The 26,813-nt window shown below is 39.0% G+C and overlaps 1 protein-coding gene across 1 annotated transcript in view; it reads right to left on the minus strand.

Annotated features, from left to right (window-relative positions):
* The window catches only part of LOC109567021 (uncharacterized), a 58,440-nt gene that overhangs the window by 25,389 nt on the left and 6,238 nt on the right, over positions 1-26,813 (minus strand). The window contains exons 2-3 of the mRNA XM_070798162.1: positions 17,549-17,634; positions 1-2,663 (exon numbers count right to left, since the gene is read on the minus strand). The exon at positions 1-2,663 is cut by the window's left edge and continues 25,389 nt beyond it. Of these exons, the coding sequence (XP_070654263.1) occupies positions 2,470-2,663; positions 17,549-17,634 (280 nt within the window). The 3' untranslated portion in view covers positions 1-2,469. The remainder of the gene's footprint in view (positions 2,664-17,548; positions 17,635-26,813) is intronic.

The raw sequence follows: 26,813 nt of genomic DNA on the forward strand, positions 1-26,813 counted from the left end.
GTACTATGATTTTTGGCTATTCTAATAATGATGTAATCTAAAATGGGGATTAATAGCTATTAATAACATTGGGACTGAACTTTGGTCCTTGTGGAACTGGTAAGAATATGGAAGAGAAGAACCAAGTACAGGCAAGATTAAAAGTTGGGTGAAGACCTGAAATAGAAACACACAGGATAATTGCTTTAATGATAAGGAAGTGAAGATGTGATATTAAAGGGAGTTCAAGGCCTGGCCCTACATCCAATTAAAAAAAAAAGCATAGTCACATTACGAGAATAAGTGACAAAAGTCCTAAAAGTTCAAAACTGTCTTTTTAGAAATGGACTAGGTCATTGGTCAAAACTAAAGAATACTAATTAGCTGGCATTTTAATACAGATTATGAATAAGATTAATAAACAACACAGTGTCTGAAAAAATTACTTTTATCATAACATTATCAATATTACAAAAAAAAAAAAAAACCTCAGAGGAGAAGAGAAAAGATCACTGTGTATGAACTGATGAGCTGAGATACTGGTTTGGCAACTGGTAATATGGGGCCTGAACTAGAGAGGCCAGGGTTCAAGTGTATGTGAATGGCAGGCACTGCATGGTGAAAAGCCCAAGCATAGAAACTGGCATATAAAAATAGGGTAACTAGAGACAAGGTAGAAAGATGAATGGGATCAAGAAAGATATTCACAACCTGGAATCTGGGTCATCTACCAAGCATAGTTCAAAACTTGCAGGGAACAACCTGAATTTTGAGTTCCTGCCAGCAGTGGGAGAATAGTCACAGATGAGGCTCTTCTGCTGAGAAATTAAAACTGGCAGGAAAAAGAATGAGCAAGAGCTGTACTATAAACAACATAAGAATGAAGTGACACCATAGTCAGATTACATTATTTATTATAAAATCAAACTAGGTCTTCCAATTATTCATTTAAATTATGTCACTATTCAAATTATGTGTCATCAATTAGAGATTAGCTGATATCTATTTAGTCATCCTAATGAAAAATGTGGTCATGGAAAATGCATATTTGATTGTTTATTCCCTAAAATCTGGTACTTACGCCTGTTTGGAGGAGTGCATCTGGTCACATAGCTGGCCTCACACCTTACTGACCCATCACTATGTCTGGCCTAGCCCCCCTGAACATCTCTTGAGGCCCCTACTTCTTTCCTCCTGGTTGCCTCAGTTTAGTTCAACTCTTTGGCTTATTTCACCTAGATTACTGAAATGTCTTCTTAAAGTTGCTCTTCACTCTTGAGTCAGAATGATCTTTACAAAACAAAAATTAATCATCCCCCTTCCCATCACCTTTAAAAGCCTAGCACCATTAACACCCAGATGAACAACTTTGCTAAAGGACTTTTAACTCTCTTTGCCTCAGTTTCATTATCTATAAAAGTAGGCGTAATAACAGTACCTAGAGCATATACCAGTTATGAAGACAAAATGAGATACATTTGGAACAATGTGGAGCCCATAATAAGCACTAGAAGTGCATTACTCGTCACTCTTACTTTTTCACATGACATCCAAAGTGCTTTGTAGGGCATCCAGCACCCCTCATGATGTTGCCATTACTTTCCTGTCTAGCATTAACCTTTTCACTCTCTGTTATCTTTCCCTCCTTCACACCAGCAAAGCTCTGCTCTCGCTATACTGAACTACTTGCATCTATTTCAAACCTTCCATTCCTTCACTTGGACCTCCATGGTGGCTTAGCAGTAAAGAATGTGCCTGCAGTGCAGGAGACGCAGGAGATGTGGGTTCATTCCCTGTGTTGGGAAGATCCCCTGGAGGAGGGCATGGCCACTGACTCCAGTATCCTTGCCTGGAGAATCCCATGGACAGAGGAGCCTGGAGGACTAAAGTTCATAGCGTTGCAAAGAGTGGGATAGGACTGAAGCGACTGAGCACACACATTCTTTCTCTTGCATGTGTAGCTGTTATATCTGGCAAGTCCCACTTTACATAATTTGCCTAATTAGATTCTATTCTTTTTTAGGACATGGCTTCATGGCCATCTTTTTTTAAAAATTAATTTATTTATTTAAATTGGAGGCTAATTGCTTTACAATATTGTAGTGGTTTTTGCCATACATTGACATGAATCAGCCATGGGTGTACATGTGTTCCCCATCCTGAACCCCCCTCATACCTCCCTCCCCATCCCATCCCTCTGGGTCATCTCAGTGCACCAGCCTTGAGCACCCTGTCTCATGCATCAAACCTGGACTGGCGATCTATTTCATATCTGATAATATACATGTTTTAACGCTATTCTATCAAATCAACCCACCCTCACAGTCTCCCACAGAGTCCAAAAGACTATTCTTTACATCTGTGTCTCTTTTGCTGTCTCGCACATAGGGTCATTGTTACCATCTTTTTAAATTCCATATATATGTGTTAGTATACTGTATTGGTGTTTTTCTTTCTGACTTACTTCACTCTGTATAATAGGCTCCAGTTTCATCCGCCTCTTTGCAAAGGCTTTTCTGGTCTCCCATTGCAGGACCAGGTGCTCTTTCTGCCTGGATGCCCTGTAGGACCTGTGTCTTCACCTGCCTTCATGAAACTGCTTGCTTCTTTGGCTCTCTCCCCCATTAATCCATAATAAGACTCTTGGAGGCAGAATTTTCTGAGGCCAGAGCCTACGACAATGCCTGAAACATAGTGCACATATAATAAATATTTGCTGTCTTCATGAATGAACAGGATGGCATAATACGATTATTATTTCAAAAGTGAAACAAAACAAAGCTTATTGGTGGCAATTATATAAATGTCCTATTTGTTCCCTCCCCAAATATTTAAGCATGCTGGAAATACATAAGTAAATGTATCATCTGGAATATAAATATGTCTTAAATGAAAGTTTGTAACCATTATATATCAAACATTTTATAAATGTACTATAAAAATATACTTAATGTTACAAGCTGGAAATTATTGAACCACATAGAAAAAAAATCAAACTGGCAAACTGAGTGAGTAATTATGTTTCTATTTATAATTATTTCTTTTTGTTTAATTTCAGGCTTTCCCTTTAACTTTGAAATAAACATGTTCATGGAGCTTAGCTTACTGGACTGTAACCCAGGCCTAACTGCATTGAAGCACACTGGGGGAATACAAATATATTTTTATTCATCATGGCAGATGCTCTTTGAAACTTGAATTGTGAGAACAGAAGTTCAATTAATGTGTTTTTCACTTGTTCTTCTGACAGATAGAGGCCAAATGACACAGTGGAAAGATCCTCAACTAAGTGTCAAGATAAAAACTTGTATTCTAGGGTCCTCTTTGCCACTTAAAATAGCCTTGTGACTATAAGTGCATCATTCAACATCTCTAAGTCTTGGAAATGTAAAAGAAAGACATTTTGTAAGTGGCACAGCATGGGTGTAGAAAGGCTCTGATATGTACGTGCCTGAGGAGTCCTGGTTTTGCCACTAACACTCGGGTGACCACTGAACCATCTGTTTTCTATTTCTCTTTCACTCATTTACATACTGTAAATGCTCAGCATACACTGACACTTTGTTAGGCATTCAGAAATAAAATATGTGGCTCTTATTTAGAGGAGCTCGGAGTTCAGGGTAAAAGATAGAGATCCAAATCTCTGATAATAACATTTCTATTCACACATCCCAAACATTTGTGTGTGTAAGAATCATCTGCAGATTTCCTTAGAATGCAGATTGTGATTCAGTAAGTCTGGGGAAGAACCTGAGATTCTACATTTTTCACAAGTTCCCAGGCTGTGGAGACTGTGGACCAATGGACCAAAGTTTAGGAGCAAGTTCATTGAGATATAAACAGAGTGATGCTAAAAGAGCACAGAAGGAAGGAAACTAACTCAACATGGAAGGCTCCAAAGAGGGAGATGGAGTTGAGGGATAAGCAATAGAAGGTGAAGGTAGGTATTATATGCATTTGAGTGGGCTTCCCTGGTGGCTCAGCAGTAAAGAATCAGCTTGCAATGCAGGAGACCCAGGAGATGCAGGTTCAATCCTAGGTCAGGAAGATCCCCTGGAGGAAGACATAGCAACCCACTCCAGTCCTCTTGCTGGGAAAATCTCATGGACAGAGGACAGTCTCCTGGGCTACAGTCCATAGGCTCACAAAGAGTTGGACAGGACTGAAGTGACTGAGCACACATGCATATGCATTTGAGTTGAGGGAGTATTTTATATAGGACACAGGATGTGCAAATGGCCATAGTCCGGGTGTAAAATAAAAGAAAATTGGAGGAGGCAAGTGACAGGGACACCAATTTCCAGGAAGTGCAATAGTCCACAGGAGGGATGATGAGGACCTGCTTTGATGCATTCATCTGATTATTTGTAGCTCCATTTTGCAGAGTGGGTATGGTGGAGGGGGCCTCATGAAGATGGGGATAGTGAGGATGAAAAGGAAATAGATGTCTCCCTATATATTTATGAGGTAAAAAAACAAGACAAGATCCATGATTGAATGTGATTCAGAGTAAAGGGTGAGGCTGCGACGCTTGCATCTCAGACGACTGGAAAACAGGGTTAGTGTTTAACTCATGGAATTCAGCAGAGATACACGCTTGGATCAGGTGGGGGAAGTGAAAAATGAGCATAAAATGAGTTTTGACATCAAAAATGTAATTACTGAAGGATGGCAGTTCATGTCTGTTTAGGTCTAAAGATCTACTGCTGTTCACTTTTGTTAAATCCACTGCCCTTGAATGCTGCATAGAGTTATTTTTCCTATTTGAAAGAAAGTGTTAATTGCTTAGTCGTGTCCGACTCTTGGTGACCCCATGGACTGTAGCTCGCCAGGCTCCCCTGTCCATGAAATTCTCTAGGCAAGAATACTTGAGTGGATAGCCATTCACTTCTCCAGGGGATCTTCCCAAACCGGGGACTGAAACAGGTCTCCTACACTGCATGCAGATTCTTTGCCGTTTGGGCCAGGGAAGCCCACTCTCTATTTAGCAATCCATAAAACAACTTTAAGAGACAATTAACATTTTACCCTCATCTCATGAGTCCCTTTAGGAATTTTCTTTTCTTAGTTATAAATTCTTTTTGTGTATCCTTAAAATTTGACTATTATGATTTTAAATAGTGTTTTTTTCTGAATACATCTTTTTATCTTGCCCATGCATGCTTAGTCGCTCAGTCATGTCCGACTCTATGCAATCCCATGGACTGCAGCCCACCAAGCTCCTCTGTCCATGGGATTTCCCAGGCAAGAATACTGGAGTGGGTTGCCATTTCCTTCTCCAGGGGATCTTCCCAATTCAGTGATCGAACCTAGGTCTCCTGCATTGCAGGCAGACTCTACCATCTAAGACATCAGAGAAGCCCTTATCTTGCCCATGGGTGGGTCATATGATACAATTCATTTTCCCGTGTCTCTTCCTCTTAACTATTGCTGCACTGTTTCAGCTGTTTTTGTGAAAAAGTGATTATTGACATTTTCTCCTTTGACACTACCTTCTCATGGGCCCATTTCTCATGGGCTCTACCTGATTATATTCCAGGCTTTTAAAATTAGTCATTCATTCTGAAATAACTTGTCCTGAATAAATTCATTTTGGTAGTTCTATATCTTAAAGTTTATACACTTAAGTTGGACTTTATTACTTAATATTTCTCCAATATATCATACATCTTGCCCCTTTACCTTTGCTGATATTGTGTGCACAATCTTGAAAACCCAGTTCTCTCTTTCAAGATCTTTTGAGTTTTCAACAGAATTAGAGATCTAGACTTTTATTTGAGGTCTAATGATCTTACTGTTGACTCACATATTTAAAACAATGCTATTCATAGTTGTTGCAGTTTGATCTGGCCTCTAAAAAGATGTGTTGAAGTCTACACTTTAGTGCCTGTGGATGTGACCTTATTTAACTTGTTATAATTTTACTTGGGTGTGTAGGTTCTGAGTTGCAGCACTCGGGATCTTTGGCACGACATTTGGGATCTTTTCAGTGCATCACATAGACTCTCTAGTTGTGGTGCCTGGGCTTAATCTTAGTTCCCCGACCAAGGAAAGAACTCGTGTCCCTTACATTGCAAGGCAAATTCTTTACCACTGGGCCACCAGGGAAGTCCAGGACCTTATTTCAAAATAGGGTCTTTGTAAATGTAATCAAGTAAAGATGAGTTCACTAGTTCAGTTCAGTTCAGTCGCTCAGTTGTGTCTGACTCTTTGCGACCCTATGAATTGTAGCACGCCAAGCCTCCCTGTCCATCACCAACTCCCGGAGTTCACTCAGACTCACGTCCATCAAGTCGGTGATGTCATCCAGCCATCTCATCCTCTGTCGTCCCCTTCTCCTCCTGCCCCCAATCCCTCCCAGCAGTGGCCAAAGTACTGGAGTTTCAGCTTTAGCATCATTCCTTCCAAAGAAATCCCAGGGCTGATCTCCTCCAGAACGGACTGGTTGGATCTCCTTGCAGTCCAAGGGACTCTCAAGAGTCTTCTCCAACACCACAGTTCAAAAGCATCAATTCTTCAGTGCTCAGCCTTATTCACAGTCCAACTCTCACATCCATACATGACCACAGGAAAAACCATAGCCTTGACTAGACGGACCTTTGTTAGCAAAGTAATGTCTCTGCTTTTCAATATGCTATCTAGGTTGGTCATAACTTTTCTTCCAAGGAGTAAGTGTCTTTTAATTTCATGGCTGCAATCACCATCTGCAGTGATTTTGGAGCCTAAAAAAAATAAAGTCTGACACTGTTTCCACTGTTTCCCCATCTATTTCCCATGAAGTGATGGGACCAGATGCCATGATCTTCGTTTTCTGAATGTTGAGCTTTAAGCCAACTTTTTCACTTTCCTCTTTCACTTTCATCAAGAGGCTTTTTAGTTCCTCTTCACTTTCTGCCATAAGGGTGGTGTCATCTGCATATCTGAGGTTATTGAGATTTCTCCCGGCAATCTTGATTCCAGCTTGTGCTTCTTCCAGCCCAGCATTTCTCATGATGTACTCTGCATATAAGTTAAATAAGCAGGGTGACAATATACAGCCTTAACGTACTCCTTTTCCTATTTGGAACTCGTCTGTTGTTCCATGTCCAGTTCTAACTGTTGCTTCCTGACCTGCATACAAATTTCTCAAGAGGTCACTAGGGTGGAATCTAATTTGACATGACTGGTGTCCTTATAAGAAAAGAAGGGAGAAGAAACGCACAAGGAAAAGGTCATGCGAGGAAGGCAGATGTTGTAATGATACCTCTACAAAAAGGATTGCTGGCTGTTACCAGAAGCCAGGAAGGGAGGCACGGGACAGATTTTCCCTCACAGCCCTCAGAAGGAACTGACTGTGTTGACTTCTAGACTCCAGAATTATGAGACAGTAAAATTCTCTTGTTTTAAGCCACCTAATTTGTGTTGCTCTATTACTACAGCCCTAGGAAACCAATACAATGGTAAAGAAAAAATTCACCTGTCAGTTTCATATATGGTTTGCCAGTCTGTAATATTAAGTAATTTTGTTTTATTTTTTAGATAAAAACCCTAGGAATTTGTAAAAATAGATATTTTGGGCTATGCTTTTCTGGAATATGGCAAGTTACTTCATACCATTACCTACATCTCCATTTTCATCTAATATTTCAGCTAAATTGTTGTTTTTAAGTAGTTCAGTCATGTCTGATTCTTTGCGACCGCATGGACTGCAGCACGCCAGGTTTCCCTGTCCTTCACTATCTCCCAGAGTTTGCTCAAACTCATGTCCATTGAGTCGATGATGCCATCCAACCATCTCATCCTCTGCTGCCCTCTTCTCTTCTTGCTCTCAATCTTTCCCAGCATCAGAGTCTTTTCCAATGAGTCAGTTCTTCGCATTAGGTGGCCACAGCTTTAGCATCAGTCCTTCCAGTAAATATTCAGGGTTGATTTCCTTTAGGATTGCCTGGTTTGATCAAGGGACTTGCTGACCTATGTACTCTCAAGAGTTTTCTCCAGCACCGCAGTTCAAAAGCATCAATTCTCAGTGCTCAGCCTTCTTCACGGTCCAACTCTGACATCCGTGCATGACTACTGGAAAAACATAGCTTTGGCTGTATGGACCTGTGTCAGCAAACAGATGACTAGAAAGTTAAGGTTTTGAATTTATTCCCTCAATAAATATTAATATTAAATACCAGGTACCAGAAACTGAACTGGATACAATGGATGCAACTATGACTAACCATTTTCTTAAGAAATTTATCATTATCACAGTAGTTATCCTACAATAATGGCAATGAGGGAAAAGTAGTACAGATGGCTACGGGAAGACAGAGGAGGCACTTAATATGATCAAGAGATCAGGAAAATCATTCTACTGTGATGTGCGTAATGTAATTCTACAGAAGTGACATATCAGCTGAACTGTCTTACAGCTAAATATATAACAGAACTGAGATCCCAATCCAAGACCTTTGATCCAAATCTCTTTCTACAGTACCGTACCACTTTGCTTTTTGCATTTGCAAAATTGAGGATAATACTACTCCTTAAAGCTCTTGTAAAGATTCAGTAAAACTTATGAAGCACGTTGGCCGGATGCATGGGCTTGACAGACCTGACTAGCGCCCACCAGATCTGGTTCTTTTAGCTGTCCTGCATCTTACTCTATCCTGACTAATACAATGATCCATAATACATGCTCCACACATTTTCTTCTTTCCTTTGACAATAATTTAGTGGACGAGATGATAGAAATAAGGTTTAAATTAAAAAAAAAATTAAAATTAGGTCATGTATTGCCTGCTTGGATATAATATATTCTTATTCCAGATTCTGAGACAAACCAAAAGCAGCTTAAGATAGTTGAGAAAGTCACCGTGTCCTAAGACCAGCTGAAATGAAAAATCTATTTGCTGTCAGGAAAAAAGTCACCTCTCATTAAGGATTATTTCTTTCATTCTTCCAAACCAAATTATTTAGGGTTAAAAATAACAAAAAGAAGCTTATGAAAAAACATATAAATGCTAAAAATCCCAGCTTGAGGTTTCAGCAACTATTCTTAACATACCTTCAGAGAGTTTTGACTGTCATTACTACAAATTGAAGACTTCCAGGAAGGAATTATTCAACAAAAAGAAGTCTTTTATTTTCTCCACAAATTTGGGACATGGAGAGAAAAATGAGAGCAAATATAATTCTAAGTTTTCCGCTCAAACAAATCTAAACGCTTCTGCCTAACATTCAACGTCTTGATGATATGTTCTCATTTGCTAACTAACCGCATTTCCCACTTTTTTTTTTTTTCTAACATAGACACCATTTTAATCAAGTCTCCTCAAAGTCCACAAATAAGCCATTTCTTTATGCCTTTATCCATTTGCCTGAAATGCCTTCTCGCTTACTTGGAGAATGGACTCTCTTGGTCTGCATCCTGTAACTGTATTTTTTATTCAAAAATTCACTGCTTTTTTAAAAAAAAATAATTGATTTGCTTTTAATGTTTAAAAAACTGAGATATAATTGAAATATAACATTAGTCTCAGGAATGCAATATATGTTTATTTCAAAATGATCACAACAATAAGTTTAGTTAATATTCATTGATACTTTTTTATTCCTAGTAATTTTGTTTCTGGCTTCCCAAGTGGCTCAGTGTAAAAGAATCTGCCTGCCAATGAAGGAGACATGAGTTTGATTCCTGGGTTGGGAAGATCCCCTGGAGTAGGAAATGGCAATCCACTCCAGTATTCTTGCCTGGAGAATCTCATGGATACAGGAGCCTGGTAGGACTACAGTCCACGGGATTGCAAAAGAGTTGGACACGATTTAGTGACTAAACAACTTTGTCTCTAATTTGGTCTATAAGTTCTCAAGAACAGGAATGCTTTTTACAACTCACCTCCATCTCCTCAAAGCTCTGGCACAGTCCTGAGCACACCATCAGCAGTAAGCAAATACTTTTGGGTTGATTGCTTTGTGAGTGCCTGTGAGGATGGCTGCATAATAGAGTATGAGGAAGAAGAACAGAACATTGAAGGTGTTCCAGCAGAAGAACTTGTGATTGAAGTCAAAACCAGTGTCTGGGGGTGTGAGGGGGCCTTAAACATCACCCTCTGCAGTTTTTAGAGCTGTGTATTGACAATTAGTGAGCATTGGACAGTAGGCAGTAGTATGACTGCCTCACAGAAAATGAAAGTGGGCGATAAAGCATTTCAAAAACTTTCCTGCTTGGGAATAGATCTGGTGGCTAGAGAAATGAGGCCCTGAAAACACTGTTGACATTTTAAATATTAGACATTGCATTCTCTGCTATCATCTTCACTTCTGTGAGGCAGATACATGATCAATAGGTATACTGCAAGTGCCATGTCATTTTACCCAGACTGTTATCTATGTTATAGATGCAGCACAAAGATGTTTTATGTAACAACAGAGTGCCAGGTAGTTAATGATGTGATACATACTCATGTGAAGTGTATTAACACCAGTTCAGTTGCTCAGTCGTGTCCGACTCTTTGCGACCCCATGAATCGCAGCACACCAGGCCTCCCTGTCCATCACCAACTCCCAGAGTTCACCCAAACTCTTGTCCCTCGAGTTGGTGATGCCATCTAGCCATCTCATCTTCTGTCATCCCCTTCTCCTCCTGCCCCCAATCCCTCCCAGCATCAGAGTCTTTTCCAATGAGTCAACTCTTCGCATGAGGTGGCCAAAGTACTGGAGTTTCAGCTTTAGCATCAGTCCTTCCAAAGAACACCCAGGACTGATGTCCTTTAGAATGGACGGTTGGATCTCCTTGCAATCCAAGGGACTCTCAAGAGTCTTCTCCAACACCACAGTTCAAAAGCATCTATTCTTCAGTGCTCAGCTTTCTTCACAGTCCAACTTTCACATCCATACATGACCACTGGAAAAACCATAGCCTTGACTAGACGGACCTTTGTTGGCAAAATAATGTCTCTGCTTTTGAATATGCTATCTAGGTTGGTCATAAGTTTCCTTTCAAGGAGTAAGCGTCTTTTAATTTCATGGCTTCAGTCACCAGTAAATACTAACAGACATTTAAGGTGTTTGGGTAGGTTTTTCTCAGCTGTCTAGCTGTACTGCACCACCCTGTATCCTTTTACTAAAAGGATACTAAAGCACTTTTCAGATACAGTACATTAAACTAGGTGTTGAACTACATTTGACATTCCTAAAAGGAAAGATCACAGGGTAGACAGAGCCGTGGACTTCGGTAGAAGCAGAGGAAGGAAAGACTGAGGTCGCGGTTGCCTTGAGCTCAGTTTTTTCATCTATCACTTGAATACCAGGCACTGCTACAGACTTTGAGGAGCTACACATAACAAGCCAGACATCCTCTGTAACCATGATGCTTGTGTTCCATTTGGTGAGCTAGACAATCGATCAATGAATTAATGATCAAGATTCAGACAGTGATCAGTGCTATAAGGAAAAGAAATCAGGGTGTTCTAACAGAGTAGTGAGGGACAGGGTGGCCAGGAAAGACTGTCTGGGGAGATGACACGTAAGCAGAGGCCAAAATGACACACGGGAGCAGTGCTGTCCCAACGCAGGGAGAGTGACCCAGCAAAGGCCTTTAAGCTGCAGGGAGCTCAACACATTTGTGAGGAATAGTGGGCAGGCCATTGTGATGGGGACCTGATGAAGGACACTGGAACTAAGAGGGTGGGTCAGAGGCGCGGGCCCAGGGGAGGAGCTGGGCTCCAGTTTCACTGAAGACTGGGCCCTCACTGCGCTGATGCCGGGAGCATCCGCACGTCGTCTGCCTGCTCCTCGGCTGTAGTTTCAGGTCCATGTTTGCTCCTCTCTCCTGTGCTCACTGCTGTTCTGGGACCCCCTTATCTTTCAAACAGAAGGACTTTGTGTCTTTGCCGGATTATTTAGAGAAAACATATACCTTGTGTTTTGCATTAGTCCTTCCTTACAAAGAATACCTGGTCCTCATGTGTGGTTATTTTGTAACAAATGGTGTACTAGTTATGGCGCTGAAATCTGAATGTGAGAAGCTGTATTTTTCATCTCTTATGGTGCTGGTGCCAGGGTCAACTTGTCCATGTGCTATGGCCCACAATATTTAAAATATGCAGATATTTTGATTTATTTTAAAAATCAGAAGAAAAAAATGAACTTTTAGGTTAGAGAATACAAGTATTATTGATATATTTATTTTCAGCCAATGCAATTATAAAATATAACTTAATATAGTTTTATGAAGGAAAAGGCCCATGAAGGCTGTGTCTAAGGTCCTTCAAAGTCATAATAAAAGCAGCATGTGTTTACATGATAAGGGGCTGTGTACTCTTCAGTACAATTATTATTCTCACAGAAACACGTTATCGTGTTCACTCTAGTTTAATGATTGAATAGACTCTAGACTATTTGAATGTGTGTGTGTGTGCATGCATGGGTGCTAAGTCACTTCAGTCAGGTCCAACTCTTTGTGACTCCATGGACCATAGCCCACCAGGCTCCTCTGTCCATGGGATTCTCCAGGCAAGAATACTGGAGTGGGTTTCCATGCTCTCCTCTAGGCAAATTCCTGACCCAGGGATTGAACCCACATCTCTTGCATCTCCTGCACTGGCAGGCAGGCTCTTCATCACTAGCGCTACCTGGGAAGCCTGTGTGTATCCTGGAAGCTATAAATAAATAAATATTTATAATATATATATCTACCACTGTTCTATGATAGTGTATGAAATATATACATAGTTACAAGTATATAAATGGAAGACTTTAAAGTCTAGATTAAAGATGAAATAATGTTTAAATAATTCTTAAGTTATTAATGATAAAATCTTTGCTGTTAAAGTTATTGATAATTATTTTTAGAGAAAACAATATAACCTCACATGCTGAATTTCTATGAAAGTTTTAACATTTAGTGATCTGAAAGTCAAGTTAAAAGTTCAACTTTTTAAACTTGGTTTTAATGGCTAACATATCTGAAGAAGATACTTTACAAAAAAATGTTACATTCCAATGAAATGAGTATATCAAGGGAAATACTTAGGAAATCATACTACTACTCATTTTTCAAATCCATCTACCAATTACCAGATATTTTTTGAAATTCAGCAACTTGGCATTTTCTAGATTTTGACACCTAATCAGAAGTTGTTGCATTGTTATACTTTTAGCAATGAGTTCAAGATCCACTTAAATTTTTAGTTAGAAGACTTTAAAACAGATTAAATCACGTTAGTTTATGTTTGAAAAAAAGGAACGGACATTTATAGATGTCATATTTACATCTGTTATTAAAATGCAGAAAAATCATATATTTTCAAAAATGCCTTCTCTAATTAATTAGTTGCAAAAACAATTTGTGAATCACTCATTGTTAAAGCAACCATTGTTGCTTAATCACTCATTGTTACCTCGATGGGCTGGATGAAAACATGTCTTTTTTCAAAAAATATCTACCAGGCGACATTGTGCTGAGACCCACCTACCAGTGCAGAAAAGTCCAGCAAATGTGAAGCCCTTATTTAATATATAAAATAAAAATGTATAACTCAATTTTTATTTCAACAATCACTTTAAGTACTTCAGTGAAATAACTAGTGAATGACTTTGTAAGACAAAAGTTTTTAGATATTGTCTTTCTCATTACAAACTATTTAATGGTTATAATACTGACAATAATAAATTTAAAAATTCACTTAATGGGACAAGGAAATTGCAACACATGGCAAAAGGCTGAAAGGAAACCCAAGAGTGATGGAGCAGCGCCGGGTGCCACAGTGTGCCCTTGGTGCGCCTCGCACTCATCGTACGATGCACGACCTCCCGACATACACGGCGAGTGAGGTGTCAGTGCAAATATCTACATTAACGATCGGTACAACTGAATTTCTCTTCTATTTTTTAGGCAAGAAATGAATATAAATAGGAGACTTAATGTTTTTGCCTTGCACTAAAGTGGATTATTTACCTTTAGAGAACATTCTGTTAAATTCCCATTGGGTGTTTCTCATCTTTAAAATTTTTTTAAATTCTAGCTATCTTCTCCTAATATATTTACTATGACATCAATTCCTTTTTAAAATTTTAGCCAATCAAAATGTTCTTTTAAAAATAACCATAACAAATAAATATGGAGATTACTGACACTTTCTAAACAGTCTGTGCCATTTGTTAAGATACTTTTTGGGGTTTCTAATATCAGTTGAAATTAATCATAGAGATCAGTTGAAGAAAAAACTCCTTTCTGCAATTAAAAAGCAATTTTCCAAAGACTCCATTCATTATTCAAAAAGAACAAATCTACATTAGCAAAAAATATTCAGGCTATGAAATATGCATATTTTTATTAAGAGTGAACACAGAGAATATAGTCAATATTTTATAAAAACTACGTATAATCTATAAAAATACAGAGTCATATGTTGTACCTATGAAACTAGTATAATACTGTAAATCAAGTACACTTCAAAAGCAAAAAAAAGACTAAGCAAACAAGTTTTGATGTTGAGCAATAGTTATTTTTTCACCTTTTTTTTGTGTTCTATAAAAGTATCACATAATCATATAATCGAAATATACTGTGTGTTTATCAACCCCCACCAAAAATCCAAATATAGAATAGCATTTCTGTGACTTTAGCATTATTAAAGGTCAGAGAAACAAATGTTACTTATGTCAAATTTGAATTTTTAAAAAGTAAAATGACAGTATCTAACTTACCAAAGATTGGAAACCAGAGGGCAAAGAGGGATTAGTATTTCAGAGACAAAATATAGAAAAAGAAAAGAGCACAATAATAGCTAAGATAAAGTCATTCAATTAATAGACTATTTTCAATTCAAAGTCAATTTATAACATCAGTTGCTAGTAATTCAATTCATATTTGAATCAAGTCTAAAATGCAGCTTCAAGTCATATTCCTGAATGTTTTAAGAATTTACCAAGAATCCTTTATGCATTACTGCCTATTACTTTTGTTCAAAATCGGGTGGGGAATGCTTGGGAAAATAAGCCGGTTTCGAAGTAGCATTGTAAAAAAAAATGTTTTAAAAGTAAATGGCTACCAAAAAAAAATTCTATTCAGCTCATCAAATTTGCCTTGGCCTAATCCATATTTACCAACTTACTTCCTCCTAGCTATTTCCATCATTTTCTATCATTAAACTAAGACAGTAGTTCTCAGTCTTGAAACTAGCAGAAATAACCCCCTGAGGGAAGTAATAACTACCTACCTCTTTGACCGCGCCTTCTGTGTCTACTTTGAGGCTTCTTCTTCCTCCTTCTGTCCTCTAAATGTTCCTGCCTGAGATTTGTTCAAGTTTTTACTTTCTGCTCTTCAGACTCTTGCCTCTGATAATCTCATTTACCCTATGATTTCAATGTTGCCTTCCTACAGAAGAATCCCAAATAGATGAGTCTAGCAGAAATTTCTCAGGCTATAGTCTCACATTCCAACCTCCTGCTGGTCTTCTTTGCTACACTCTGTGATCAGTTGCATCCAACTCTTTGTGACTCCATGGACTGTAGCCCACCAGGCTCCTCTGTCCATGGGATTTTCCAGACAAGAATACTGGAATGGGTTGCCATTTCCTTCTCCAGGGGATTTTCCTGGGCCAGGCATCGAACCCCTGTCTCCTCAACTGGCAGGCAGGTTCTTTACACTGAGCCACCTGGGAAGCACTCAGTTCAGTTCAGTTAAGTTGTTCAGTCATGTCCAACTCTTTTCGACGCCATGAATTGCAGCACACCAGGCCTCCCTGTCCATCACCATCTCCCGGAGTTCACCCAAACTGACATCCATCAAGTCAGTGATGCCATCCAGCCATCTCATCCTCTGTCGTCCCCTTCTCCTCCTGACCCCAATCCCTCCCAGCATCAGAGTCTTTTCCAATGAGTCAACTCTTCGCATGAGGTGGCCAAAGTATTGGAGTTGCAGCTTTTGCATCATTCCTTCCAAAGAATACCCAGGACTGATCTCCTTTAGAATGGACTGTTGGATCTCCTTGCAGTCCAAGGGACTCTCAAGAGTCCTCTCCAACACCACAGTTCAAAAGAAGCACTAGTCTTCTACATTTGGCTAAAATAATTCCTCTTTTCTGTTAGTACTTCTTCTCCTATCTATGTTGCCTTGAGGCTCAGAGCTCTTTGGATTATATGCTTCCTTGCTTACTGTTCCACCTCTCCTATTATTATTTGCACTACTTTCAGTAACATCTTAACTAGTCTCCTTGCTTCCAACTGAGGAACATGTCAAGTTGAATCATCATTCTAAAGCATGGCTTTAATCATGTTTCATATCATCTTTAAAAATCTTCATTTGCTTCCAATTTATTTAGTTGGCCGCTCAGTCTTGTCCAATTCTTTGCGACCCCATGGGCTATAGAGCCCACCAGGCTTCTCTATGCATGGGATTCTCCAGGCAAGAATATAGGAGTAGGCTGCCATTCCTTCTCCAGGGATCTTCCCAACCAAGGATCAGACCTGGGTCCCCTGCATTGGCAAGTGCCTCCTGCATTTCAGACAGATTCTCTACTACCTGAGGCACCAAGGAAGCCCAATAAAAATTTACTGCTATCTTTTTTAGTCTTTTTGTTGTACTCAATTGTGTCCAACTCTTTGTGACCCCATGGACTGTAGCCTGTCAGGCTCCTCTGTCCATGGGATTTCCCAGGCAAGAAAATTACAGTGTTGTGTTAGTTGCTTAGTTGTGTCCGACTCTTTGTGAACCCATGAACTGTAGCCCATCAGGCTCCTCTGTCCATGGGATTCTCCAAGCAGGAATACTGGAGTGGGTTGCTATTCCCTTCTCCAGGGGATCTCCCTGACCAGGAATCAAACCCAGGTCTCCTGCATTGTAGGCAGATTCTTTACCAACAGAGCTATCAGGGAAGTCTAAGAATATTTATAAAAAATGTTCAAATTCCTCAGTCTGCTATTCAAGAATTTAATTATCCATCATACTTTTCTTGACTCACTGTCTATCATCCTATAATTTATTTCTTATACACTGAATCTGAATTTTATTACCTAATATTTCCTAAATGTAACATGCAGTTTCTTTTTTTTTTATTTTATTTTTAAACTTTACAATATTGTATTGGTTCTGCCATATATTGAAATGAATCCGCCACAGGCATACACGTGTTCCCCATCCTGAACCCTCCTCCCTCTTCCCTCCCCATGCCATCCCTCTGGGTCGTCCCAGTGCATCAGCCCCAAGCATCCAGTATTGTGCATCAAACCTGGACTTGTGACTCATTTCATATATGATATTATACATGTTTCAATGCCATTCTCCCAAATCATCCCACCCTCTCCTTCTCCCACAGAGTCCAAAAGACTGTTCTATACATCTGACTTCACCTTGGCTGATACCATGTTGCTGATATCATGAAAGCCTAGTTCAAATTAAACCTTTTCCAAGATGCCTTACCTGATAACTCTAGCTAGCTGAGATCTCCCATTGATTTATTCCTAAAGCCACTGTGATGCAATGGGAAGGGTACGTGCTTTGGAATTCTTTACATCTAGGTTCCAAAGTCATTCTGTTAGTTTTGTGACAATAGGAAAGTCATGGTTTTTAAATATATAAAATGAGAATAATACAGCTTACCAAGAAGTTCAAAATAAATCTTGTGTGGTATAATTGATGCCACCAGGAAAGAGTCCAATTCAGTAGCTAGAAGCTTCTCAATAAACCTGAGAAGGTAAAATTTTTATTTATTAACATATATCAAACACCAATGGAGGACTAGGCACTTTAAATTACAGGGTGATTAGCCAGATAAACACAGTCCCTGCTTTCACGGAGCCAACAATCTGAATTCACCTCAGCCCAGAGTATGTCCTTTACTTTAAAGACTCAGAAATGACCTGGGGAATTGATTAGGTTAATGCATATTACACTTGCTAACAGCACCCTTAACACAGATGTATAAAACCAGAATAAACAATTTATTTATGCTGAAAGTCTTAACTGTCAAACAAACTGACCCCTCATCATGATCTAACCAGGTAGCTGTATGGAATCAGAATGAGAAGGGGAAGGAAGATTCAGATATTTGACAAACTTGGGTTCTCACAGCCAGGTGGGCCAATCTCTAAAATGGGAAGAGAGACTTCCTTTCTTAATACAGGTGTGTATTGGGAGATGGTGGTCTAGTGGTTAGGACTCTGCACATCCACTGCATGGGGGCAAGGCTTGGGTCCCTGATCAGGGAACTAAGATCCCGTCCCACAGCAGCCAAAAAAGAGAAACAACAACAACAAAAACCCCACAAGAGATGATACCTCAAATCCAAGAGAAGCTACAGAATGATACACCTCTCCTACCTTCCTCAATTTCTAAAGAATTTTCAGAAGAGGTTCACGAATATTCTTATGGATCTTAAAGTTAGGGATGGAAAAGCCTGCCACAGATCTCTGCAATTAAGGATTATCTTATGATGGGGCTGGAGGCTATGTTGAGAGAAGTGGATAGAACTCTCAACTAAATTCTGAGCAGAACTTATGAATCCTCACAAGGCAAAGATAAATCACTCAATTAAAAAATGATGAACTCAACTGAGTATATGATATTAGGCAAAACAGCAGCTCAGAGTCAAAGATGAGATTTAAGCCAAAAGAAAATCATTATGGTAGTCTTATAAAATTATGTGTCTGGTAATATATTACCTGGGCTTCACTGGTGGCTCAGCAGCCAAGAATCTACCTGCCAATGCAGGAGATGGGTGTTTGATCCCTGGGTCAAGAAGATCCCCTGGAGAAGGAAATGGCAACTCACTCCAGTATTCTTGCCTGGAAAATCTCATGGACAGAGGAGCCTCGCAGGCTGCAAACCATGGGGCTGCAAAAAGTTGGACACCACTTAGCAACTAAACCACCTCAATTTATTATCTAAAGTTCTCGAAGGCTGATACCAGGCCTGGTTTGGCTTTCTATTAGAATACCATACCCAATAAATAATATGCTTTGCATCAATATTTAAGAAAGGAATAAATGACCCATCTTTATCTACACATCGGGTAAAGTGCTTATGAGAGACATCTTTGGTGACTGGAAGAGGACACTGAAGTAGGCTTTAGGTGGCATGAGACTTAAGTAGTATGAGGCTGGCACCAGCAGGGAAGTTTAAATCTTATCCCTAACCTCCCCCTATTCCTTTGATATTCAAGTGTCCATTAAAAGAGAGATTCCCCAAGACATATTGGCTGGGTGGACAGTAAACTGCCAGGCGCCTCTGTCCATGGGATTTTCCAGGCAAGAATACTGGAGTGGGTAGCCAATACCAGGGGATCTTCCTGACCCAAGAATCAAACCAGGGTCTCCATTGCAGGCAGATTCTTTACTGTCCGAGTCACCAGGGAAGCCCAATAAAATGGAAAATTAGTCAAAACAGCTTTAACAAAGAACACTTCTCTGAGCTTTGTCCATATGCACTCTACAGGCCTTTTGGCCCCTCACAACACTGTGGAGTGCATAGTAACCATGATAAACTGTTAATTATTATTATTATTTATCTACTCATCACTAGGTTCATTCCAAAAACTGTATGAGGTGGCCAGAACACACACAGAAAGATAACAATAAAAAGAACAGCAAAAAACAAAATATACAGAAGGAAGTCAAAGTCAATGCTGAACATAAGGAAACGGAATTAAGCTCCAACCATGGGTAGTATTCATATAGAGAACGCAGACTTTTGGAATCTGTATACTTGCTATAAACGGATAAGAGTGACACTGACCTTTCTTACAATGCATTTGAACTTTACAGGTAGAGCCTGATTTTCTTGGGAAATTTTAAGTTTCTTAAAAAGCATCTTTAGGGAAAGAAGCCTTTCTTTAGGGTATACTGTCAGATTTCCTTAGGCCTAAGCCCACAGTACTTTGCTGGTTTAAAAACTGCTACCTGAGATGTCAATTTCTCTAGAATGCTCCTTAAGTGAATTTTCATTTTTAATTTATCTTTACACTATCTCAATCTTTTTTGCCCTTTCTTCCTTCTTTCCCTCTCTCCCTTCTACCTTCCTTCCTTCCTTTAACAATCTAATCTTGATGCCCACTTAAGACAGTTATTCAAAGGATAGTCTTTGGCTTTTCTGGTATTGTTATTTAAACAGGACATACCCAATGTGCTTATAAGTGGCTCAGATGGTAAAGAATCTACCTGCAATGCAGAAGAGCTGGGTACAATCCCTGGGTTGGGAAGCTCCCCTGGAGAAGGGCATGGCAACCCACTCCAGTATTCTTGCCTGGAGAATTTCATGGACAGAGGAGCCTGGTGGGCTACAGTCCATGGGGTCACAAAGAGTTGGACGTGACTGAGCGACTAACACACACACACTAATTTGTTTATATTTTTAAAAAAATTAACAAGAAGGAAACCATACCAAACCACTGAAAGTAATAAAACTTGAAATATAAAATGTTTTATACAACTTCCATAGAAAAAGTTGGTGGTAGAATCTTTGTGAACCATCTGGAGTTCAGGAGTTTGAGAGCATGCATATTTTCGAGCTAATGAAGGCAAGCACACACAACTACACTGGTAGGTACTCACTAAACGTCATGCTTCTAGGACTGGAGAATAAAGTGTGCTTCCTGGAATATTGTAGTGGTTTTCTTTTTCACTTAAAAAATGATACCATATAGAATGTAGTTCATAAAAGTATCAGACTGGTAGTTCTGCAGCCCCATTTTTCTTCCTGCAAAGCAACAGCAACAGAGGCAGGGATATTACAAATGTGCTGAAACATTTTTAGTAATGGGACTTACTTGGGGCATTATAGGAGAATTTTCCACAGTTTATTGTGATCCACACAGTCAAAGGCTTTGGCATAGTCAATAAAGCATAAATAGATGTTTTTCCGGAACTCTCTTGCTTTTACGATGATCCAGCGGATGTTGGCAATTTGATCTCTGGTTCCTCCGCCTTTTCTAAAACCAGCTTGAACATCTGGAAGTTCACGGTTCACATATTATTCAAGCCTGGCTTGGAGAATTTTGAGCATTACTTTACTAGCATGTGAGATGAGTGCAATTGTGCGGTAGTTTGAGCATTCTTTGGCATTGCCTTTCTTTGGGATTGGAATGAAAACTGACCTTTTTCAGTCCTGTGGCCACTGCTGAGTTTTCCAAATTTGCTGGCATATTGAGTGCAGCATTTTCACAGCATGCCAAAGCCTTTGACTGTGTGGATCACAATAAACTGTGGAAAATTCTGCAAGAGATGGGAATACCAGATCATCTGACCTGCCTCTTGAGAAACCTATATGTAGGTCAGGAAGCAACAGTTAGAACTGGACATGGAACAACAGACGGGTTCCAAATAGAAAAAGGAGTACGTCAAGGCTGTATATTGTCACCCTGCTTATTTAATTTGTATGCAGAGTACATCATGAGAAATGCTGGGCTGGAGAAAGCACAAGTGGGAATCAAGATTGCTGGGAGAAATATCAATAACCTCAGATATGCAGAAGACACCACCCTTATGGCAGAAAGTGAAAAGGAACTAAAAAGCCTCTTGATGAAAGTGAAAGAGGAGAGTGCAAAAGTTGGCTTACAGCTCAACATTCAGAAAATGAAGACCATGGCATCTGGTCCCATCACTTCATGGGAAATAGATGGGGAAACAGTGGAAACAGTGTCAGACTTTCTTTTTTGGGGGCTCCAAAATCACTGCAGATGGTGACTGCAGCCATGAAATTAAAAGATGCTTACTCCTTGGAAGGAAAGTTATGACCAACCTAGATAGCATATTGAAAAGCAGAGACATTACTTTGCCAACAAAGGTCTGTCTAGTCAAAGCTATGGTTTTTCCAGTGGTCATGTATGGATGACCACTGTGAGAAAGCCTGGACTGTGAAGAAAGCTGAGCACTGAAGAATTGATGCTTTTGAACTGTGGTATTGGAGAAGACTCTTGAGAGTCCCTTGGACTGCAAGGACATCCAACCAGTCCATTCTGAAGGAGATCAGCCCTGGGTGTTCTTTGGAAGGAATGATGCTAAAGCTGAAACTCCAGTACTTCGGCCACCTCATGCGAAGAGTTGATTCATTGGAAAAGACTCTGATGCTGGGAGGGATTGGGGGCAGGAGGAGAAGGGGATGATGATTCATGGGGTCTCAAAGAATCAGACACGACTGAGCAACTGAACTGAACTGATAGGAGAAGGCAATGGCAACCCACTCCAGTACTCTTGCCTGGCAAATCCCATGGATGGAGGAGCCTGGTAGGCTGCAGTCCATGGAGTCACTAGGAGTCGGACACGACTGAGCGGCTTCACTTTCACTTTTCACTTTCATGCATTGGAGAAGGAAATAGCAACCCACTCCAGTGTTCTTGCCTGGAGAATCCCAGGGACAGGGGAGCCTGCTGGGCTGCCGTCTCTGGGGTCGCACAGAGTCGGACACGACTGAAGTGACTTAGCAGCAGCAGCAGCAGGAACTTATAAGCACGTCAAAATTTTTACATAAATCAGGTTGTTGTTGCATCTGAAAGGCAGTGGTAGGAGATAAATGAATAAATTCACAAGAAGTGCACATAGTTTGGCAAGTCACTTATGGCTCCTGGAAATTTCATTTTTAATAAGGCACAAAGATTATTTAAAATGGTTATTCATGGCAGGGGTTTCCCTGGTAGCTCAGCTAGTAAAGAAAGCAATGCAAGAGACCCGAGTTGGATTCCTGGGTCAGGAAGATCCCCTGGAGAAGGGACAGGTTGCCCACTCCAGTATTCTTGGACTTCCCTGTTGGCTCAGATGGTAAAGAATTTGACTGCAATGCAGGAGACCTGGGTTTGATCCCAGGGTTGAGAAGATCCCTTGGAGGAGAGCATGGCAGCCCACTCCAGTATTCTTGCTTGGAGAATCCCTATGGACAGAAGAGCCTGGAGGGCTATAGTCCATGGGGTTGCAAAGAGTTGGACACGACTGAACCACTAAGCACAGCACACTCATGCGAGAGGGCCACATAACAGAAGATAACGGGATCTCCAATAGATGTGCTCCTGGAAAACAGGTGTCTACACTGGCTGGTCATGGCACCACCCTTCTATCTTAGAAGACCTTAAATTGTTACTATTATTCTTCTATACTTTCTGTTATTCAGGGGTAGACTTTATTTTCTAAAAGTCACGGGATAAATGTATGTCTCCTAGATCACAGAGAAGATGCTTAAGCTTTTCCCACAATTATTAACTGCTTTGTTAGCACAGCTGGCTATAAGTGGGGGTGAAGGGTGGGGGTGGTCTACAATAGTCCTGTTTTAAAGGAATAAGATATAACATAGGTTAAGATTTGATGATGAAATTTCATTTGTCAATATAGAGGATGGCTGAAAGGCAGTCTTGTGAGGGTTATGATAATAGAGCACTATTAAAGTAGAAAAAGGAATCCTGGAAACACCCCTTGATTTGGGATGGGTCACCAAAAGGATGTACTCTAGCAGTAATGGCAAATCAGAAGTAGTAAATCTTTAAATGACCTGGAGCTCAGCTTTGAGTCATCACCAGATGAGATAATTTCAGAGTGCTAGTGCTTCCAGAAGCAGGAAAAAGCAATTACAACCCTTTGGGCAGGAATCTAGTGTCATCCTGGGCCTCCGCTTATTTCTAAAAGTTATTTTGCAAATCAATGTCAGGTAAACAAAAATAAATAACCAAGAGTTTAAAGAGACAAAAAGACGGGAATCAAATGTAATAAGAATGCAAATAGACACATGAGGGGTTCAAAGACTGGCATTATCAGACACATTTAAATAACACCTATTACTTTCAAGGAGATAAGCAAGAAGACTGAATTTTAACAGGTATTTAGATACCAAAAATAGGATAATTTCACATGAATTTATGTATGAATGAATGGATTTATTAATATCTTGGACTCAGCTTAAGAAAGATATGTCAGGAAAAAAATACCTAGCAGAAAGTATGAAAAAATAAAAATTTGGTAATACATGAAAAATGTCAATAGGCAAGGAGGGCACAGTGATAAGGTCTAAGATATACATAATTAGAATCCAAGAAAGGAGAGAAAGGGGAAGGAGCACTATTTGAAGAGATAATGGCTAAAAACATTTCTAAGATGACAAAAAATATTATGTAGCAGATTCAAGAGCACTTACAAACTGCAAGAAGAATAAAAAGAAGTTCTCACCTAGGTGCAACATAATAAAATTGCAGAATATTAAAGGAAAGGGAAACCTTAAGAATAAGGGGGGTAAATAGGGTTCAAATTACTTTCAAAATAAATGACAATTAGACTGAGTTGGTTTCGTCAGAGCAATGGAAGAATATATTCAAAGTGTTGAAAGAAAGTAGTGCCAAGTAGGAATTCTCTATGCAGCAAAAAATCCTTCAAATAGGAAGCTGAGCAGAAAAGATCATTTAACAAAATCCTATACTTCTTCATAGTAAAACATTCAAAACTAGGAATAGAAGTTTACTTTTTTAACTTGATAAAAGTCATCTATGAAAACACATAGCTAACAGCATACTTAAGGCTGAAAGATTGAATTGTCCCCCCATGATTAGAATCCAGACAAGGATATCTGTTCTCACCACTTTTATTCAATACTATACTATAGGCTCTAGTCAGGGCAATTAGACAAAAAGAAAAAAAAGAATAAAGAAGGCAAAATAAACTAAAAGGTATCCAGATTAGAAATTAAGAACTAAAATTGTCTCTATTTGCAAATGACCTGATCTTGCATATGAAAAATCCTGAGAGGGGAAAAAAATGCATCCTCAAATCTATTAGAACAAACAATTCAGTTCGGCAAGGTTGCAGGATACAGAATCAATATACAAAAAATCAATTTAATTTATATACACTAAAAATGAATAATTCAAAAATGAATTTTAGAAAATAATTCCATTTGCATTAGCATCAAAAAAGATAAAGTACTTAGTAATAAATTTTTAAAAAGTAGTACAACATTTATAATCTGAAAACCACAAAACACTGATGAAAGAAACTAAAGAAGTCCTAAATAAAGGGAAAGATATCCCATGTTCATAGAGTGGAAGATTTAGTATTTTTAAAAGGACAATATTCTCCTCTTAACTGAACCGAAGCTTAAGTGAAATCCCTATCAAAATCTCAGTTGGCTCCTTTGCAGAAACTGACAAACTGATCTTAAAATTCAAGAGGAAATTAAGGGGATACAGAATAGCTTAAACAAACTTTAAAGAAAGGACAAAGCTGGAGGACTCACAATTCCCAATTTCAAAACTAACTAAAAATTTACAATAATAAAAAGAGAACAGGCATACAAAAAATAGAGCTCAATGGAACAGAATTGGAAGTCAAGAAGTAAATTAGTGGTCAACTGATTTTTCACAATGATGCCAAAATAATGCTATGGAAACAAAAGTCTTTTCAATACATAATGCTAGGACAATTGAATGTATATATGTAAAAAAATGAAGTTGGACTCTTTTCACATGATATATAAAAATGTGTTATTGACTTAAACGTTAATAAGAGCTAAAACTCTAAAACTGAGAAGAAAACATAGGAGTATATATTTGTGACATCAGCTGTCTTAGATATGATACCAATAGCATGTGTCAAAAAAATTGGACTTTATCTAAGCTTACATTGTGATTTAAAATATCATCAGAAGTGAAAAGAAAACCCACAATGGGACAAATGAACCAACTGAAAAAAAAAAAGAAGACAAATGAACCAAGTGAAAAATGGGGAGGGGATCTGAATAGACATATCTCCAAAGAAGATATATAAATGGTCAGTTGGTGCATGAAAAGACGTTCAACACTGTTAGCCATTTGGGCAGTGCAAATTGAAACCATAATGAGATACCACATGGCACCCACTGGAATGTCTATACTCAAAAGACAGAAAATAACAAGTGTTAGTCAAAATGAGGAGAAACTGGAAACTTTGTATACTGCTGGTGTAGACACTTTGGAAAATATTCTGGCAGTTCCTTAAATGATTAAACATATTTACCAAATAACTTTGCAATTTCAAAGAGAATTGAAAACATATGTCCACACAAAAACTTGTAGGCAAATGTTCACTGTGGCACTATATGCAATAGCCAAAAAGTGGAAAAAAATCCAAATATCCATCAAGTGATGAACGGATAAACTGTACATATAAATGCTACAACATGTATGAACCTTGAAAATGTATGCTAAGTGAATGAAGCCAGTCATAAAAGACCATATACAACAACTGTGTTGGGACTGCTGAATCCTGGCCACTAGACCACCAGGGAGTGTCCAACTATGTTGAGATACAGGTCACATATCACACAATTCACCACTTAAAATGTACAGTTCAACAGCTATTAATATATGCACAGATCTGTACAACCAACATTACAATTAATTCTAGAACATTTTTATCACACCCTGAAGAATCTCACGCCCATTAGCAATTATTTTCCATTTTACCCCAAGCCAAGTGGTCCTATGTAACCACTAATCTACTGTCTATCTCTACAGATTTGCTTATTCTGGACATTTCATATAAAAGTGTTTGATATCCTTGCATTGTTTGGAAAGATGGTTAAAATTAAATTATTTATTTATGCTGTAATTTCTGATACAATCACTAAAAGAATACTAAAAATGTGTATTATTCTCAAGTTAATAAAGCAGAAAACAGATGGCACATTCAAGCTGGGTAATTTGAAGAGAGTTTAATAAAGGAGCTCCTTATTAAGATGTGACTAAGTTTAAACAAGACAAAACAAAATATAACAAAAGGAGCTAGTGGAGAACTCCATTGTGTGAAGATCTAACCGAGTTTTTACTCAGCTTGCAAGCTGACAAATTATCCTGCTAGTTTCAAGGATCCTGGCAGAAGACACAAAACTCCTGGGTCAGAGACAAAGGACAGTTTGTCAC

The sequence above is a fragment of the Bos indicus genome, chromosome 2, assembly GCF_029378745.1.
Source record: "Bos indicus isolate NIAB-ARS_2022 breed Sahiwal x Tharparkar chromosome 2, NIAB-ARS_B.indTharparkar_mat_pri_1.0, whole genome shotgun sequence".
Classification (NCBI taxonomy): Eukaryota; Metazoa; Chordata; class Mammalia; order Artiodactyla; family Bovidae; genus Bos; species Bos indicus.